The sequence below is a fragment of the Charadrius vociferus genome, unplaced genomic scaffold, assembly GCF_000708025.1.
Source record: "Charadrius vociferus isolate BGI_N301 unplaced genomic scaffold, ASM70802v2 scaffold377, whole genome shotgun sequence".
Taxonomy (NCBI): domain Eukaryota; kingdom Metazoa; phylum Chordata; class Aves; order Charadriiformes; family Charadriidae; genus Charadrius; species Charadrius vociferus.
This window is the reverse complement of record NW_009649456.1, coordinates 1,379,447-1,397,550: the sequence shown is the minus strand read 5'-3', so window position 1 is coordinate 1,397,550 and position 18,104 is coordinate 1,379,447. Positions and strand designations below refer to the sequence as shown.

At 36.2% G+C, this 18,104-nt stretch overlaps 1 protein-coding gene across 1 annotated transcript in view; it reads left to right on the top strand.

The window, feature by feature from the left end:
- Nucleotides 1-18,104, top strand: part of ADAMTS19 (ADAM metallopeptidase with thrombospondin type 1 motif, 19) — a 154,341-nt gene that overhangs the window by 90,603 nt on the left and 45,634 nt on the right. Inside the window, exons 11-15 of the mRNA XM_009889716.1 lie at nt 3,697-3,837; nt 5,055-5,205; nt 12,214-12,315; nt 15,299-15,429; nt 17,024-17,193. Coding sequence (XP_009888018.1) covers nt 3,697-3,837; nt 5,055-5,205; nt 12,214-12,315; nt 15,299-15,429; nt 17,024-17,193 — 695 coding nt within the window. The remainder of the gene's footprint in view (nt 1-3,696; nt 3,838-5,054; nt 5,206-12,213; nt 12,316-15,298; nt 15,430-17,023; nt 17,194-18,104) is intronic.

Here is an 18,104-nt window from a genome sequence, read left to right as displayed (position 1 = left end):
GGAGCTTTTCTTTCTTAATACTAGGCTATAACCAATCAAATCGAAGTGTGATATTTGGTACTTTTCAGTATGTGGGTTGACACTGGAATGCATTTTGTGCCTGCAGGAATATAACCTATTCCATTTATGGCAGGAGAGATGCTGTCGTCTATCTTGAATCCAGCTGTATGCATGTAATTGCAGCAGTAGTGAATTGTAAAGGAATTATTTTTTAACTAGAAAATTGAACTAATATTTATACCTTCAGTGGTCAGAGTTGTTAATTCTGACTTCTAAGCACAGAGAAATTAAGGGTTTTCCTTTGTACTATTCCTACTGCACAGTAAACATCAACAGGCATCATCTTCAAAATTGCACAGTACTTGTTCCAACTTTCTGCATGATATCGCAAAAAAAAAAAAAAAAAAATCTGGCAGTGTTTCTTAAACAAGTTTTAGAGGTTTTATTAGATAAAAATATTTTTTCAGTTGACTTGACAACCATGTATAATGTCAGTGGAGTTTATTTGACCAAGACTCTTTGTCAAAATAGTTTTAAACTGAGATTATTAAAATATAGTTTAGTTGCATAGTGTGAGTTGAAATATTGCTAATATTTCAGTTAGGGAATGCATCCCATAGGATGCTTCCTACTTTCATATTATATCTGACATATATAGTCTTTAACCAGAATGGATGGAGCACTTTTATATATCAGTGAAAAAATAACGCTTCTGTTCTTAAAACAGAATTTGATTTATTTCCATATAGATATGATCTACGGCTTGTTAAAGTACAGCACTGTCTTCTTTGTTAATTATGTTTTTTCAGACTGTTATAAAGTTATCCCCTTATGCCAGACTCCCTTGTCATCCTCCCACATGCACATGGTGTTGTTTTATTCTTGCATGAGGTTGAATGATCACAGCTGTGGGAGAGAGGAGCTTATAGACAGAGAGGGCAATGTGCCCAGTGCTAGCATAATAAATTCTGTAAGAAGAGCACAGAACAGCACCGAATATTGTTATATGCTTGATTGTTAATGAAGAAGTAGATATACAAGTTTGCATTACTTACACTCTTGCTGGATAGGAAGGTAGCAATAACTGTACATCTTCTTTCTTTCACCACGCACATAATGTGATGTGGTGAAAGAAATCAGAAGTCAGTACTACTGCATATTGACTTTCATTTGATCTTGTAATTGATACTAGGTCAGATAAAAGTATGCAGTCATTACCACGCTATAGAAGATATCAACAGTAAGTACTGAGGAAAAGATTTCTGAGAATAAGAGCAGATTCTGTTCCTATTTTAGCATACTTCTCACATACTGTCTTGCAATTTTATTAGTTGATGTTAACATCATGACCTGTACTTCCCTTCTGAAGTAGCTATTCATTCTGATAGTCAAAGGCTTCAATACTGGTCTTCTCTACTTGCTGGATATTTTGTTACATGCACTTAATTTGGAGGTGGAAGCATATGGAGGAATGAATCCCATTGGATTAAGTGCATATGCTTTGAACTAAGTTTGAATGTCAAAGCAGAATAGGACAAGGGTTACCAAAGTAGAGCAGCTGAAGTATTGGAAGGCGGTTGGAGTTAGATTTTTTTTTATTAGTGCTTAACGTTGCTGCTATACAGCATTGTTATAAGTACAACAGCTTTTACCACTTGACTTAACCTTAAAAGACAATGTTTTTGTCAGAATTCATGTACTGATAGACTATACAGAATGCTTCTGTGGTAGTAGTTTGGATAAAAGAGATACACTGATGTTTGTATGTAATAGTGGCTTGTGGAAAATTTTTTTGAAACAGCGAAAATCTTGGTTCAGCTCGGCTTACATTTTGCTGGGTGATTTTACAGACTAGTTTGTGATGAAGTCTGACTTGAGAACTGCTCTTCAGAGTGGATGGGAAATAATATTAACCAGAATTCCTTTTTTTAAATTTTTAAAAATGTTTTAAATAACATGTAAATGTGTTAATTCCCACTCTGCATAAATAGGAGCCATCAATTCTATAAAAAATTGTATCAACAAGATTTTGTGTACTTGTAAATGTTTTATTTCAAATGACAGAATATATATTATACTGATAAATTAGTACTTTTGCAGTAAGGAAGTATATAACTTGAAGAGCTGTAAGCAAAATCTATTTCTTGTGCATGCAGCAAAGTAAATGTCATTAGATTTTCTGTGTGTTCTTCCATAATTCTTATAGATAGAACTCTGGAGATGAGAACATCTCACATTCTGCATGTGAGGCATATAAGTAGAATGTAAGGACAGTGCAAAGGAACTTCTGTGTAGTTGTTTTGTCCCATTTACAAAGTTCAGAAAAAGACAGAAGCTGAGAGTCAAACAGATTTGTTTACCTTGGTTTCACTGTTTAGAACTAACCAAATTATCCAATTCAGAGGCCGCTTCTCCAGCGCTCTAGACTGTGGGGTGTACACATCACTGTAAGAGAGTGAGCACTCCGATAGGCAAGATAAAGCCCTACATGGCATTTAAATTGATTTCATTAGAAAACACAAGGTAATGCAGCTTGCAAAATGATACAAAATTGGATCCAGTCATGAGGAGGGTTTTGGGTAGAGCGGAGAAGAAAGGTGAGCTGGTGTTTTCAGTGACGGGTGGCAGGCCTTTTTTGCCCTTTGGCACTGCTTTGTGGTGAAATAATGGAGAAGCACGATGTACTCCAATTTTTCTACAGAAGATGCAAACTTCTGTCTTTGCAGTCCCTAAGTGGGTTGGCTGTTCTGTGGCTGAAGGAATCAAGGCAAGGTATAAAACTTTATTCACTCTAAAGTTTTGCTTTTCTGCAGGGCAACCAGGGATGCAAAATTCCAGCACCCTGTTGAATCCAGTGTTCTGGAGAGTACTCCCATGGTACAAATCTTCAAAAATGGCTGAGAGTATTTAACTTATTTCTCTTAATGCCAGTCAAGTGTGTATCCACTTGGCTAATACTGAAAACTTTATTTTTATGCAAGTCTGTCTTCTTCCTCTCTGTTTACTGGTTGTGAATGAGAGTGACGGTGAGTCTTCATGTCAGTTAAAGCAGCAACTTCAAGCAGATTTTTAGTAGAATATGTCATTGCGGTGCCCTAGGTGAGAAATCACTGGATGCATGTGGATGCTAAGTGTTTAAAATCAAAATCCATTGAATTTCTTCATCAGTGTTATTTCTAGCAGTAGACATTGAAAACACATTTAGGTGTGTTGTTTTACATAACAATAGTTATACATTAAACCAGTAAGGATTTTACTATTCTGTAAAATTTCAACAAACCAGTTCCATATGGAATTAAGACAGAATCACTGCAAAAATCTTGAATTATTCACTGATCTCAAAAAATAAATTTCCAATATTTTTGTTGTACCTTTAGCAAGAGAAATACATTAAACCTGCGCTAGTTGTGCAGTTCTGAACATTCAAAAAGTTGTCCAACAGCTGGTTAGAACATATTTCTCATCAAATGGATGAGGCTTCACTTTCACTTTTCACTACAGAATTGTTCTCCAGACACTGTTCCATATACTTCTATGAAAGGTATGATGGAAAAAAATCAATGGAGATTTCCGACATGTAAGATACATGAGTTTTTCATAGCCTCTTGCAAGAGCTTTAACTATATTTTAAACATTTTGAAAACAACTTGTTATTTTGTTGTGCTTTGGTTTATTTTTAATAACTTCAAAATTCAGCATGGGGATAAACCACGACAATGACCACCCATCCTGTGCAGATGGTCTCCATATCATGTCTGGGGAGTGGATAAAAGGACAGAATCTTGGTGATGTCTCATGGTCTCGGTGCAGCAGGGAAGATCTGGAAAGATTTCTCAGGTATATCATTCAAGAAAAAGAACTCTTACTGTATGTCATTTACAAATAGCTGCAATAAATATCCTGAAATAACAAGTTTTCAATAATTTTTAACACTACTGTGGGAGACTTGTCTTTGTATAGCCCATCAAAATAATTTAAATCATCATGAACTATATAATACTTGACAGATAGATTAAAATCTGTTTTTAGCAATTATTTGTACTATTTTCATGTGTTAATGTATATGATCGTACTTATATATATTTATATATACACTTTAAATATATGTAAATCTGTTTAAAATATATGAATATGCTATATATTGGAGAATGTCAGACAGTGAATGATCTATGAACATCATGTGGATTCTCTGATCTATGTTGTGCCTTTCAATATCAAACCATGCAGTGTAATTATGTTAACTTTTAAGACAGAAATTTACTATGAGATATTTAATAGAGAAGAGCATACCCAGCAACCAATTTAAGACATTTAGTTTTACTCTATTTCTCTTAAATGGGATCTGTTCCCTAAAACTCTGTTCCTTTATTAAGTTTATAAATTTATCTGTTTAGAAGTTACTTGTGACAGTTCAGCAGTCCTCAAAAGGTCTACTTTATGACACTGGAATAGTTAGTAGAAGTTAGATGTGGCAGTGTCACACATTTGTACTGAATCTAGGCAGAAATCAAAACCAGGACTTGGTGCTTTAACAAGTTTAAGTATTTTCACATATTTTTTCTTCTTTTTTTTAAGAAAAGTTAAATTTCTGGCTACCAGCTCAGAAATGTACGTATTTTTAAATGTAGATATAATCTGAAATGATTAACCGGAGGTCCTGCTAGTGTGAAAACTAAGCTACACAACTGCCTATGCATTATAAACTTTTTAAAACTAAACTAGATTTTTATAATTATTTCCATCTCTATCCAAACCTTAATCAGTTAAGTAAATTTTGCACTAAAATGTTGTCCAGTGCTTTCTTGAAATTCGTACTATATCTGATAAATTGTATTGTCTTTCCATAAATGTGCAACATCAGAACACACTATTAACTAATATCAAGTAAGCCATATTAATTTAAACTGAGTAGTTTCTCTGAATGACAGCCCAATGCTGATGAATAAAAGCATCTTAAGAGTCCATATTCTTCTGATCTCAAATGCGTGTTTAAGTTTGCATGACAATCAGACTCTTCAGGGTTGCTCAGCGTATGAATCTCTGCCTATTGCCAGGTCAAAGGCCAGTAACTGTCTGCTACAGACGAATCCTCAGAGCCTCAATTCTGTGATTATTCCCTCCAAGCTCCCAGGAATGACGTACACTGCAGATGAACAGTGTCAGATTCTTTTTGGACCAACCGCTTCCTTTTGCCAAGAAATGCAGGTAAGGATGGGTGTACACCAGAAAATACACCTACCAGCTCATTTTTCTGCGGGAGATATTTTTGTGCATGTGTTTGAGAGAAAGAGAACATGGCACCTGTGAAATGAGAAGTTTGCACTTCACTTTCCAAAGTTAATATGAACATTTTAATTTATCTTGTAAGACTTGCTTTGGATCTCCAAACAACGTGAATCACGTTCTATCTTAGCATACCACTGATATGTTCCTTTTACTGTAGAAATAGAAAATGTCATAGTGTGAAGTCACCTCGTTGCAGCGAATGGAATATTTGCAGTTTATTCCACTGGGATGACCAGATTTTGCATGTAGGTTCCGTTTCATTATGGTTTTGGTATTGAACCTCCATATCTGACGTTCAGTAAAGTATGCTATGTCTGTGCAAGCTCCAAGGGAGAATAGTGGTTTTAGCTGGGCTCTCTACCGCTGAATGTATCCTGACTCCCAGCAGGTCCCCTGTGAGCCCTGGCAGAGCTGAAAAATTGTTCTTCTTTAATGTCAACAGGACAGGTGCTAAACATGTTGGATGCCCTTGAGAAGGTAACCAAGAAAAGAAGGGCAGATGATAATACAATGTATAAAGAGCATGAAGTATGGGTTGGTAGAACAGGGGCTAGGAGAAACTATGAAATAAAATTTCATCAGAGTCAAAGCAGACAAATAGCCTGTAAAGGTCAGGAGTGTGTAATATGAAAGCATAATTCCGTACTCCTTTAGTTCTTCAGCTCTGTTCATCTTTCCAGCTTGGACACAGTATTCTTTCTTTAGCAAGTTTCAGTGAGAGTAATCTTTATCCTAAAGATTCTCAAAGGAAACATTGCAATACATGTATGACTACCACATGCTGAGAGTTGCACAGCTGAAAAAAAAACCAGCTGTAGATTACCAGTTATTATTTCAACTGGTGCATTGAAAACATTTTCACTATGAGAGATGAGCAGTAGAACTCAATGTAACAATTCTACAAGTGTTCTTAATTACTTCCAAGTGCTTTTTTCATGAATTGCAATCTGTTTCTTGTTTTTTAGTTCCTTTGCTTTCAATTAAAAGATGTGATTTTGTTTTCTCGTTCTCTAGAAACCCATTTTGAACAAGAAAATGGTACAGCGTTAGCCCATTATTTCTTCTAGGTCTTTACTGGGTAAAAGAATTTCAAAACTAATTGAAGTGCTAGTCAAACGTGGAGACTTGCTGTTGCATAATATATTTATATGCTTTTCATTTCTCTGAGGACTTCCCCTCCTTTAATACTCTCATATTTATTTCTGATTCAAGCATTTAAATTCCGGTAGCCAAGTGGTCCCGTGCCTGTTGTGTTTCATTCGCAGATGCAGTGAATATTCTTCTCTCGGGGTCCTGACTCCAGGTTTCTTTGGCTCTCATTATTATTTTAGAAACGTTAGGAAGTTAAATTCAGTTAACGCTACCCTGGTAGTGTTCAACTGTTTGCACAGAGAGTACTAAAGCTCTGGCTGCTGGTACCTAATTTCCATTTCTAATCATCTTCAATCATTTTCTCCTCTTCTGACATTTTGTATGTAAGAGGACACGTTTCCGTTTAATCACTTAGAATCTTCTTTCTTTCCTACTTACTGGATCATTATTTTTTATTTAAATGGTTAGTTTAGGAAAATTCCTATTAAATATTAGTATTAAGATACTATTGTAACTTAAATCCAAAGATAAGTGGGCTTGCTTAGAAGAAAGAACCTAGTAATGATGCAAGACAATACAAAAGGGATCTTTTCAACTATTCTATTTTCTGACAAACTGCAATTTAATTTTCAGTTTCTGTTCATAAACCAAGTCTATTCCTTGATACCCTTATGGTCTTAACAGTAAGAAAAAGAGAATGTGGTACCAGTTTCTGAGAAGAGAGCACGGGGAACTACCTTCTGCAGTTGCGCCACCATCCTCTGCAAGACTGATAGCCCTGAACTGGAAATCATATAAGCAAATACTGAACAACAAAATTTTTGTAATGCAGCTTTAAGAGCTTTGGACCTGTTATAAATTACATAAAAATTAATAAAAGACACTTAGGACAGAATTGAGACAATCTGGGGAGGACACAGAGGCAGAAGAGAATTTCTCCAAAGCTCCGCTGCCAACCTCTGTAAAGTCACCTTGTTGGTTTTCCTCTGCGTTCTTCTGTCTGGAAGCAAAATTTACACTCCCACCTTCCCGGCAACAAAAAAATCCAAGAAATTTGATCCTCAGACTATAGACTTGAAGAATTAGTTACAGCAAGCTTAGGCACTACATTCGAATCTCCTTGTTTTGTTCCCTGCTGTGGGTCTTAAAACAGCTCTTCTGTTAAGGAAGTTCTCTTCTCTTCTGTTTAAGAACAGTGTCCTAGTTCAATTAAATAAGATTTCTATGGTGAAAAGGAAACTCAGAGCAATGGATAGAACACAGCCCAAAAGATGAGAAAGCTGTCCTGCTCTTACATATGTTTCTCCTATGTATGAAGAGAAAGAAAAAAAAAAGTTGCAATTTAAATTGGGCTAGAACCAAGCTATATAAATGTTCCAGAAATCCTTCATGAGTTCTCGTACATGGACTGTGCAACAACAACGTCTAAATGCAGAGTGCTGTTAGTCAGTAGCTAATGTTATCATCTCCCTCTGAAATATGAGGATGTTATATGGAAAAAACAAGTAAGGTGAATTTAACCTACCAAATAATTGAATTTTACATACTGTGAAGGTGATTCAAAGTTCACTGTGTTGATTGTGCAAATTATTGTGGCTGCCAGTAGAGAAGTCAACATTTAGAAGACTTTTCTAAATTCAATACAGTATTTCATTAGTTGCAGTATTAATTTATTAAAATCATTATTTTGGCAACCACTGAATTTTCCATTAAATCCAAACTACTTTCTTTTATCTCTGTATATTCTCTTCTACTCTGCCAATAACTGGCAGTTTACTGTGGTTACAGTTGTTGTCCACCAGCCAGGAAATGAGAGAGAAACATACTCCTTGAAGGGTCATTTAAACTTCAGTAAATCCAACAATTTATAGCCCAGGATTTCTTGGATACATTCTACTTGCTGAACAGTTCATAACTATATAACTATGTAAAAGATAAATTATGAACTATGTCAGAGTCTTACATCTTTTGTGACTGGAAGATAATTTGATGACCAGACTTCCATGTAGTCTTTTACATTAAGCAAGTATGTTTCATATATACCAGCTATTCAACTAAGAAAACAATTGAGTAATGAGGGGAAATAATTTTCCTAATGATCTAAAAATAATCTACAAATATCAGCAGTACAATCAATAATGCATTTCTGCTGAGATGTAATTTTCTACAAATGTTATTACTGAGCAGCACTTTGGGATAATTTGCAGTCACGTTATATGGCAGCCTCTGAGAAACACTGCAGATGCCAACGATTTGCCCTTGCTATCAGGAATTCCTGTTTATGATTTAAGGGCTAAAGCAAAGGACTGAAGGACCATTGAGGGCCTACTCCTGTATTTTCCTAAGTGCACCCCTCCCACTCCTCTTTCATGAGTGGTGTCCAGACTTGATTTTTTTTCCTTTTAATCTTTATTTCAAAGACTTCTTTCCTCATAGCCTAAGCAAAATTTATAGAGCCTGAGAAAAGTGTGAGTGGATCTCAGAGTACAAGATTTATACCGTGTCGCCATGCTTATCTTGTAAGGGAGCCAAGTTTGCTTTTATACCCATGATGTCTCACACAAGAATCAATTAGACCCTAACATTGTTTCACGTAACAGATAGTGAGATCATGGCCCAGAAGTAGTTCTTGATGATTAAATGTGATTTTAGAATTTGACAATTGAATATAATTGTTGAACTATTAAACGTTGGCTTTTAAGATTAAAGTCCAGGATGTGAGCGCTATCTAGTCAGTTCCACTAAAACAATTCTTGTCATAACACAGCTGTGATCTTTGCAAAGAAGTAGGAGACTGGTTATATTTCATGGTGATTTTAAGGCGTTTCAGGGAAAGATCACAATGAAAAGAAAGTAAGTCATGGAAATATTATAGCCCTGGTGGAATATCTGTCCTCGTCTCCACAACCACCCTTTAAACAATCATGACTTTACACAAATACAGTTCTGAAATGCTCCTTTTGTCTCTGGTCTTTCCTCTCAATTGGACCCTCTTTCCAGATGTGTTTATGATCGGAAAAGCATCCTTCTGATGCACACAGACCTGCCTCACTTTTCTCATTAAAAAAAAAAAAAAAAAAAAAAAAACTGAAAAGCTGGAATGACCGCTGCTATTTATGTAGTACATTGTGACTTTCATGTTGTATTTGACTAGATTTTGCTGTTAAAGGCTCGTGATTAACAGATGCTTTCAGAAAAAAAAAATCCTTTGTGTGTTCTTGGCAATATTTTGTTTTCCAGTGTACACACAATGAAATATTTCACATATTGTAAATAGTCTAATATCACAAGTATAAGTTTATAATCTCCAATAATTCTTCTTCCCTTGGCTAGTCTAAAAAACAATAATGGCTGCTGAACTGTGTTTATGATAGATAACTAGTAAACTTCTGTGAACATTAACTTAGCTGTCCTGATTTTGTTCTCCCCAGGGGAATAAACTTCTGGTTTAGAAGCTTGTGCTCTGATTTTGGAGCAACTTTAATATTGACAGTGGCTTCCAGATTTCTATTAGTTTTCAAATCAGTCCTGATCTGCAGCATTGCAGTTTGCTAATGAAAAAAAAAAGTTGTTCATCAAGTTTTTTCCCCAGCCACATGCAGAAATCCCCAAATGTCAAAAGTTAAATGGTAACAGTAATCTCCATTTCTCTTACTTCTACAGCAGAAGTATAATCTGAAGAGTAACTAAAGAGTCTGTTTGTCATTTGACTGAAATGGAAAGCACAGAAAAAAACTTAGAAGTCATCCAGCAATTTTAGTAATTCCATATCTCCATTTTCTTGGGTTTGGGGAATCTCAAAGTCTAGGATGGAATGTTATAGTAATATTGAATGCTTATTTTGAAAAAATGGTGAAGTGAGTGTTTGGTGAGTGTTTTTAGAATTACAGTTCACTTAAGGCTCAAAAATGGTTCTAGTTGGGGAATTTAGGTTCATGGTTCACAAGGAGGTGGTATACAAGTATTTGCAGAAACATGCAGATGTATACAAAGCACATTAACAAGTCAAGTGTCTTGATTAGATTTACTTTATTTACTTTACACAGCTCAAGTGAATCTGTGTGTTCATGCACCCAAATCCTTGTCAATCTGACTTCATGTCTTCCTAAGTTTAGAAGAATTGTTTGCGGATTTGTAGGGCAGGAACTGTAGGTTTGTTCTCAGCCATTCCACATTAATATGCTAGTTAACTGTAGCTCTATTTTAGGATATGCGTAGGCTAACTGTTGTCTTGTTAGTTCAGCTTCAGCGCAAAACTGTTACAGGATCAATCAGGAGTGAGTCTGACTGCTGCCATCCCTGCTCTTTTTTCTGGTCAATGCTTCAGACCTCTACAATCTTTGACTTTTTTTTGAAAGCTGATGTTACAGGCATTTTTACATGCAAGACTCCCACTAGAACTGTCCTTTCCTTGGTTCAGACACAGTCTTTTGTTGAATTATGTTTCCTGTGCTGTGAGACTTTTTTCAAGGTAGCATAGGATTTATCACACTTTTTTCATGCATAGTGTAAAAGGCACAGAAACTCTTACTAGGTTTACTAATGTAGCAAATAGTTTCAGTCAGAAAAAGAACGTCTGCTGGCAACCCTGTTTTCAAAAAAACAGCTGATCTTTATCTTTTATCCTCCCTGCAGCCCATCCCCCTTTTCTGATCCTTCTTTCCCCTCCTTGGATGGTACAATACCTATACGGGGGGAATCAGTCTGCACATGCGATAACATTCAGGCCACAACTGAGCCCCATGTGCTCTGTGTTTGCTTTCACCCAGTTTACTGGTAAGGGGCGGGGGGAGGGAGAAGTAGGGGGGCAAGACAACAGGGGGAATGAACCCATGACTGAAAACCATGGAAGAAGGAGGACTTCCTAGAGAAAAACAGGGAAAGCTGCCAAGGAAATCTGGGGACATGTGAGCCAACATACTTCAAGGCTGTACTTTCCTTCAAAGAATGTAAAACTATGTTGTTCTGATGCTTAAGAGGGACAGAATAAGCAGCTTTCTTTTCTTTCCATCTCTAAAATTCGCTACTGACTAGTACCCCTCTCATCTCCCTTGTCTTCTTCTTCCCAGCCAAAACGTTTCGTACTGATTCATCAGTTTACTTTGTGTCTTCTTTGTGGATATCACGTTTGTTTGCTTTTTGAGATATTCCTAGAGGAAAGAATAAATTCTAGAGAAATTATGAGTCATTGGAAAAGCATATGATAGCAGCAGTCATTGGGATAGTATGAACAAGGGGGATTTGGAAGTCCTAGAGAAACCTCAAAGTTTCTTACAGACACATTTTTACAAAACTCCCGTGAACATAGTTCTATGCAGCTGCACAGACTCATTAGTTCCTGTATATGGAAATGGACTCATTTTAAAACCTTGGGTTTTGTTGCTAGTGACAGTGCTGTTTTTATCCCTTTCGCATAAAATGAATAAGCACTAAATAAAAAAAAATATGATTAATTTTAAAAATAATTCTCAGAAAGCTCACACCTCTTCTAGTCTCTGGGGGAGTGCGCCTAAGTAGTGGCCGCCTCACATCATGGGGAAGAGTTGTCCTTGTGTTCTTTGTCAGATCTGCTGTATGCAAAGACCATGACCTCTAGGGTTAGACTTAAAGGGTTCTTCTCTATCAACATACAAGCTTGACTTATTCCACACGTCCATGATTAGTAAAAGTCTAAGCAGAATCTGCCCACTTTGGTTTTTGTGCATCTTTAACCTGTCTTTAAACATAGTTCAGTCCCGTCACACTGGTAACTTCATGATAACATTAGTGGATTGCCTGCAGAAACTAATTTTGCATAAGATAGATTCTGTGCTTACCTGTATGTTTGGTTTTCAGCATGTCATTTGCACTGGGTTGTGGTGTAAAGTGGAAAGTGAGAAGGAATGCAAAACTAAACTGGATCCACCAATGGATGGAACAGACTGTGACACTGGAAAGGTATGTTTCTGTTGGAAAAGCAATATAAATTATACTGAACACCTAACAGCCAAGGAAACAAGCTGTTTAAAAAAGTCTTTGCACTCATTTAAAGTTACTGCTTCCCTCAATTTTCATAAAACTCATACATCTATAGTTCAATGTATTGTATGTTATATATTATATAATATAGAGATGATAAAAAGTACACTTCCCTAAAAACATTGCATTTTTAAAAGAAGTTAACCAAAGCCACAACTGTTTTAATGCCTACACTGCTTTATTTCAAATTTGTTCAGGTTTTGCATCCTATTTATGAATGGAATCCCATTGTTGCACTGCTTACTCTAAACAGAAACATAAGCTTTTGAAGATACAAAGTTCTCAGCTATAATTTAAGATTCAGAAATAGTCTCATCGAAGGAATCGGTACAGATCTGTGATAAAACATTTCAGGATAAGCTTTGTAAAGACATGTTTATAGTGTCAGTGCATGTAAGAGAGTGATAAATGTCATTAAAAGCATGCTATCAAAGAGAAATTAAATGGTCACCTGAAGTCAGACTCACATTAAATGTCCTTCAAGAGCCTTCCTGTTTGAATAATCTCTGTCATCTGTGTGTATAACTGTAAATGAAGATAAATAACCTCAAACAGATAACAGAGCAGAAGCATGCATATATCTTGGGATTTCATGATATTGTGCTGACAGCAGTCTCCCACAGGAGTAATTTGAGCTTTGAATCAAATTGCATTCACCAGGACTGTCATCATCCCCCTAAAAAAGTAAACAAATAATTGAGTAAGATAAAATGTTAAGATAATATCATTTTACATACTAAAGGGAAAACGGGCTTTATTCATTTTTGTATCTCTAAAATAATGACATTTGCTGATTTGATTCTGATAAATGTGTGTAGTTGATATTCTGTCTTAGGTCAATACCTGGTGAGTCAGGGACATCTCTTTTGTTTGATGTTACATTCTTTATGTTAAGACTGGCACGCCTGTGGTATGGAATAAGAAAGCAGCACCTCTTATTAAGACAACCCAGAATTTTTCATTGGGAAACCACCGCCATCCTGAACTGGGCACCCGAAATTAGTGTGCATTTTGTGTATTAACGTCTGACTCGCAAAAGGTGATAATAGCAACTCGTTGCAGAGGATTCATTCTAACTTTATGCTTGTGGGAGCATTATGATATGGTAGTGACATGAGTCCTGGGGAAGTGCAATGAGGAAGGCAACACCGTTCTCTTTATTGTAGGTCTTAGCCAGTAGGAAGCAAAAAATTAGTAAGGTTATGACAAAGTACTGATTCTGATTAGAACTGCTCATTGAGCTTTGTGCCAGGCTACAGAGATACCTTATTTACATCTAGCAGTAAAAAACTAAGCAGACATCAGTGAAACGTTTCAGAAGATTAGAAGGGATTATTCTTCTTGTTTACTTTATTATCTGTCAAAGATTAGCTTCAGATTACACAGATCACCGGCTTTGTTTTGTTTTACTTATATTGTAGAGATGGAGTACTGTTGGCTTGTGCTCCTCTTAGGATCTTAGGAAATGGAAATGTCATTGTATAGCCTGTCCAACTTGGTTGTTTTTTAAGGCAAGGATTTATAAGCATCTCTCAGACTATACATAAGGCAGATGCTATTGCTAGAAAAAAAAATAATCCATTTTGCCTATTATGTCTGAAGGAAAATCTTAAAATAAATATGAGCATTTTTGGTCTGAAATATCCAAGAGCAGTACAAAATTTGTAGTTTCTGAGTGCAAATCCAATGTAATCCTACGTGAAGAATTTTCAAAGATGGTATAATTATTCCATCATTGTAATGCCATGATTTAAGAGAGAAAATTAAGATCAATTGATCAGTGAAAACCGGTTTGAAACTGCAGGTGAAGTTTAAGATCACTAGACAAGGATTTAGCACAGAGACTGCAAGCAACAGAAGTGTATTCTAAAAGTGGCAAAAGCCTTTATTGACTGCATTAGTGATGTTTTGTTTTCCTCAAAATATGAGACTTCTCTATGAACTCTATCCCTTAATAACAGTAATTCAGCAATAATTTAGAGTGCAAAGAGAAATGCGTTAAATTACTGAAGTTAATGACATTAAGTGTTCATTGTCTACGTTTAGCCTTATTGCTTTGCAATTGCTCAAAGTTCGTAATACACGGGACAGATATTCAGCTGGTAAAGTTGATAAACTGCTAATTTCTGCAGAGTTATAATGATTTATACCAGATATGGACATAGGTTACAGAACATAACGAGAGTGATTGGATAATTTTTGAGTGAGAAATTGCAGTTGTCTTGGGAAATATTATATGCTCACAAGATTATTGAGGTGATTATTATTATTTAAATAAATGCCAGAAAGTCTCTTGAATTTCTCAATACGAGCTTGTTGAGGCTTCCATTTTCTCTTTGAATAGAACTTGTGAATAAAATCTTATTTTCTCTATTACATACAATATATCCTTCTATTGAAATTGACACTGGATAATCAGTGACAAAGCAGTTCCTGCTAGTTATGTGGGAACTGTAATAGTGAACCAAAGAAGTCCTGAGAAGAGCCCCAAATACTGTGCTGTGATCATCCGTAGAGTTCAGCTGGAGGATGATCCCTGCAGTGGGTTTGGGCTGGACCCAAAAGTGCCCAGGTTCAAATGAAGGGGACAGCATGGTCTGGGGACCATTTCCTCCAGGCTATTCCAGGAGGCGTCCTTTCTTGGGAATCAACTTGTGCTGAAGCTTTTGGACAAGAGTTGCACCTGCTCCTTGACCACTGAGCAAGAGAAAAGTCTCTGGCTGTTGTATATGCTAGGATAGGAAAAAAAGCTATGGGGAGCAACAGGAAAAATATACTTGACTGATATGAAAACTATGTATTGGACAAAATGTTTATGTTGCGCTTCCCGTGTGCTTGTGGAGCAGTGAATTGTTTTGCATATGGCTTGATTTATTTACCTAAGAGCTGAATTTTCACCTAGTGGTGTAAGGCTGGAGAGTGTATCAATCGGACCTCTTTTGCGGAGCATATGGAGGGGGAGTGGAGCGCATGGAGCACTTGTAGCCGGACTTGCAACACTGGAATCAGCAGTCGACAACGCAAATGCCCTGGGTAAAAACAATTTCAGGTTTCCATTGCTGTTAATCAGAATATCGAAACAGAATTTAAATCTTATGAGTACAGAAATCCATTAAGATATAGTTGTCCTATACATAAGCGATTCATTTTTTATGAATACTGAAAAACATTTAGGAGAATAGGTATTTCAGGGTTTGTTTATTGCATGGTAACACTATTTTTCCTCTTTTCTGCTTCTGTCAAAAGCTTAGGTAGTATTAAAGGGAGAATACAACTTTTTAAGCTTTACCTGAAGAAGAAACAGAAAAATAAATTTGTAATTTTTGACTTGCAGAGCATCAGTGTGTAATTCTAGTCTTTCAATTTTTGCTGGAGAAAATTGACTTCTGTCTCATCTGGAGAGCCAAGGAATTGCAACTTTTAGAAAGAGATATTTCTACCAGTTTCACGGGCATTTAGATAGAATATCTGGAAACGATATTTAGATTCCATATCTTGTGAAAATGAAAACCTTGTGCTATTGGGGATAAAGGGAGTTTTACCATTGTCTTGAATGTAATCTGTTTTCACCACGTATCAGTGGTTATCTAGAAGATGCATTCCTTTTAATTACTCAGTACCATATTTGTCTTCCATGGGTCATTTATACACCAAGAGAAAAAGAATAAATAAGCAGAGAAGTCGGAAAAGAGCAGAGCTGAGTAGTGAAAAGAAGTGTAGAGAAGACTAGACTAGACTAGACCAAAGCAGCGTAGGGTAAGGTAGGGTAGGGCAGGGCAGGGCAGGGCAGAGTAGATGATTTAGGAAAACAATTAGGACAAAAGGGGGAAATTAAGAAAGGCGAAAGAAAATATTATAGAATTGGAGCAAAAAATGATGACAAGAAAGAGGGATTAAAAAAGACGTTTGCATAAAGAAAGGTGAGAAAAATTGGATCTGGCTGTACAGAAGCATGGTAGTTTAACAGAAGCCTTATATATGCAGAATGCTTTCATATTTCCTGACATCTGAAAGCCACTTCCAGCCCTAAGCCTAAAAGCTATTTCTAGAATTTAGGGATGTCTTAATTTCGCTTTCATTCATTCATTTTTCCAGGCGAAGTTCCAAATAATTAGCTCCGATTTCTGCAGTTTGCTGTTCTTTTGCATTTGTTCATTAGGACCTGCAAGCACAACTGGAGAGACCAAAAAGAAACAAAGCATATTGTCTGATGTTCGCAACACCACACTTGTAAAAAAGCAGAGGTAGCAAATCTGCAGATATTATTTCCTTTCAGTGGCACCTTTGGCTCAGTCCAGCTAGAGAAAATATCACCTGACCTATATCAAAACTGCAGCTGAGGTTCTTCTTGATGAGTTCTCCTACTAGTCCTAGTGCTTCTTTGAGGGCAGGTGTAAATTATGGGTTAGCACTCATGACTCCTGATATGTAATGTAACCAGTACAAAGATAAGGCAAACATGTTTTGTTCTGTGACTCTGATTTTTTGTGGGTGATTTCTTAATGTTATGTGTGAACAAAAAATCTGCTATTTAAATTAAATTTGCGTATAGTATAAATAAACTGCGCTGTAAGATTGACAAAACATTACCAACAATAAAGCATGATATTTATGCCATTTTTTCTAGTTCAGGCCTTGAAGGTGAGTGTCACGGTCCCATGATGCAGTATAGAGTATGTGAAAATCCTTCTTGTCCTGCTGGAGTGCCTGCCTTCAGGGACTGGCAGTGCCAGTCTTTCAGTGTCAGATCTTCGTATCAAAAGCACATGCACCAGTGGCAGGCTGTCATCGATGATGGTAAGTATAAACCACCTCTCACATTCTTATCTTCTGATCATATGGCTTATATCTTCTCTGTATGGTTGTTGATTAAGAAAGGTATGGTAAAAACTGAAGCAAATGAAAAAATGAACCCCAAGCCCAAGATTTTTGGTAAGTCATTTTTATTTCATAGACAAGATCTGGTGGTATTTTCACACACTCTGGAATCTTCTGTTTTGTATTCCTGTTGAATTTGTCCTTCCTGATATGTAATGACTACATTTGAACTGAAATTCAATATCAGTTTGGTCCTCTTCAGTCAGAAATGAAATATGAAGTGACTCAGAAATGCAGGTTTCTAGAGGAATGCTATATCATTAAACATGCGTGTATTAGTTATACATCTACCTACAAAGCCAAAAAGACAATATGGATATTGTGAGCTTCTATTTTTCAGAAAGGAGAGAACACTTTAAGCGTAATACTTGAGTATTTCACATACCAGTGTTTGATTTTGGCAGAAATCCATGTGTAATGCATATTGCAAACTTAGATAAGATTTCTATGAATCCTAACAGCTACTGCATGCAAAGTCCTGGCATACTGCATGCATACTTCCATGTAACAGACATGCTTCAATACCGTATCATTAGGAGCATGCTTAAGTAGGAGCATAGTATGTCAAACTTAGAGTATCTATAAAGATACTGTAAAGATACTGTTACTGTAAAATATCAGCAACTAGAAAACAAAACAATCTACTCAAGTTCTTGCTAGGAATGTGAAAAATAGCTGCCATTCCACTGAATTTTCTCTGAACTGTCATGGTGTAATTTATTTAATAATAACTAAAAAAAAAGAAAATGATAAAACAACAGAAAAGCTTAAGGTACGAAAACAATTAATTTGAGAAATTAACACAATCAGAGCAACTGGTGATAAAGAAG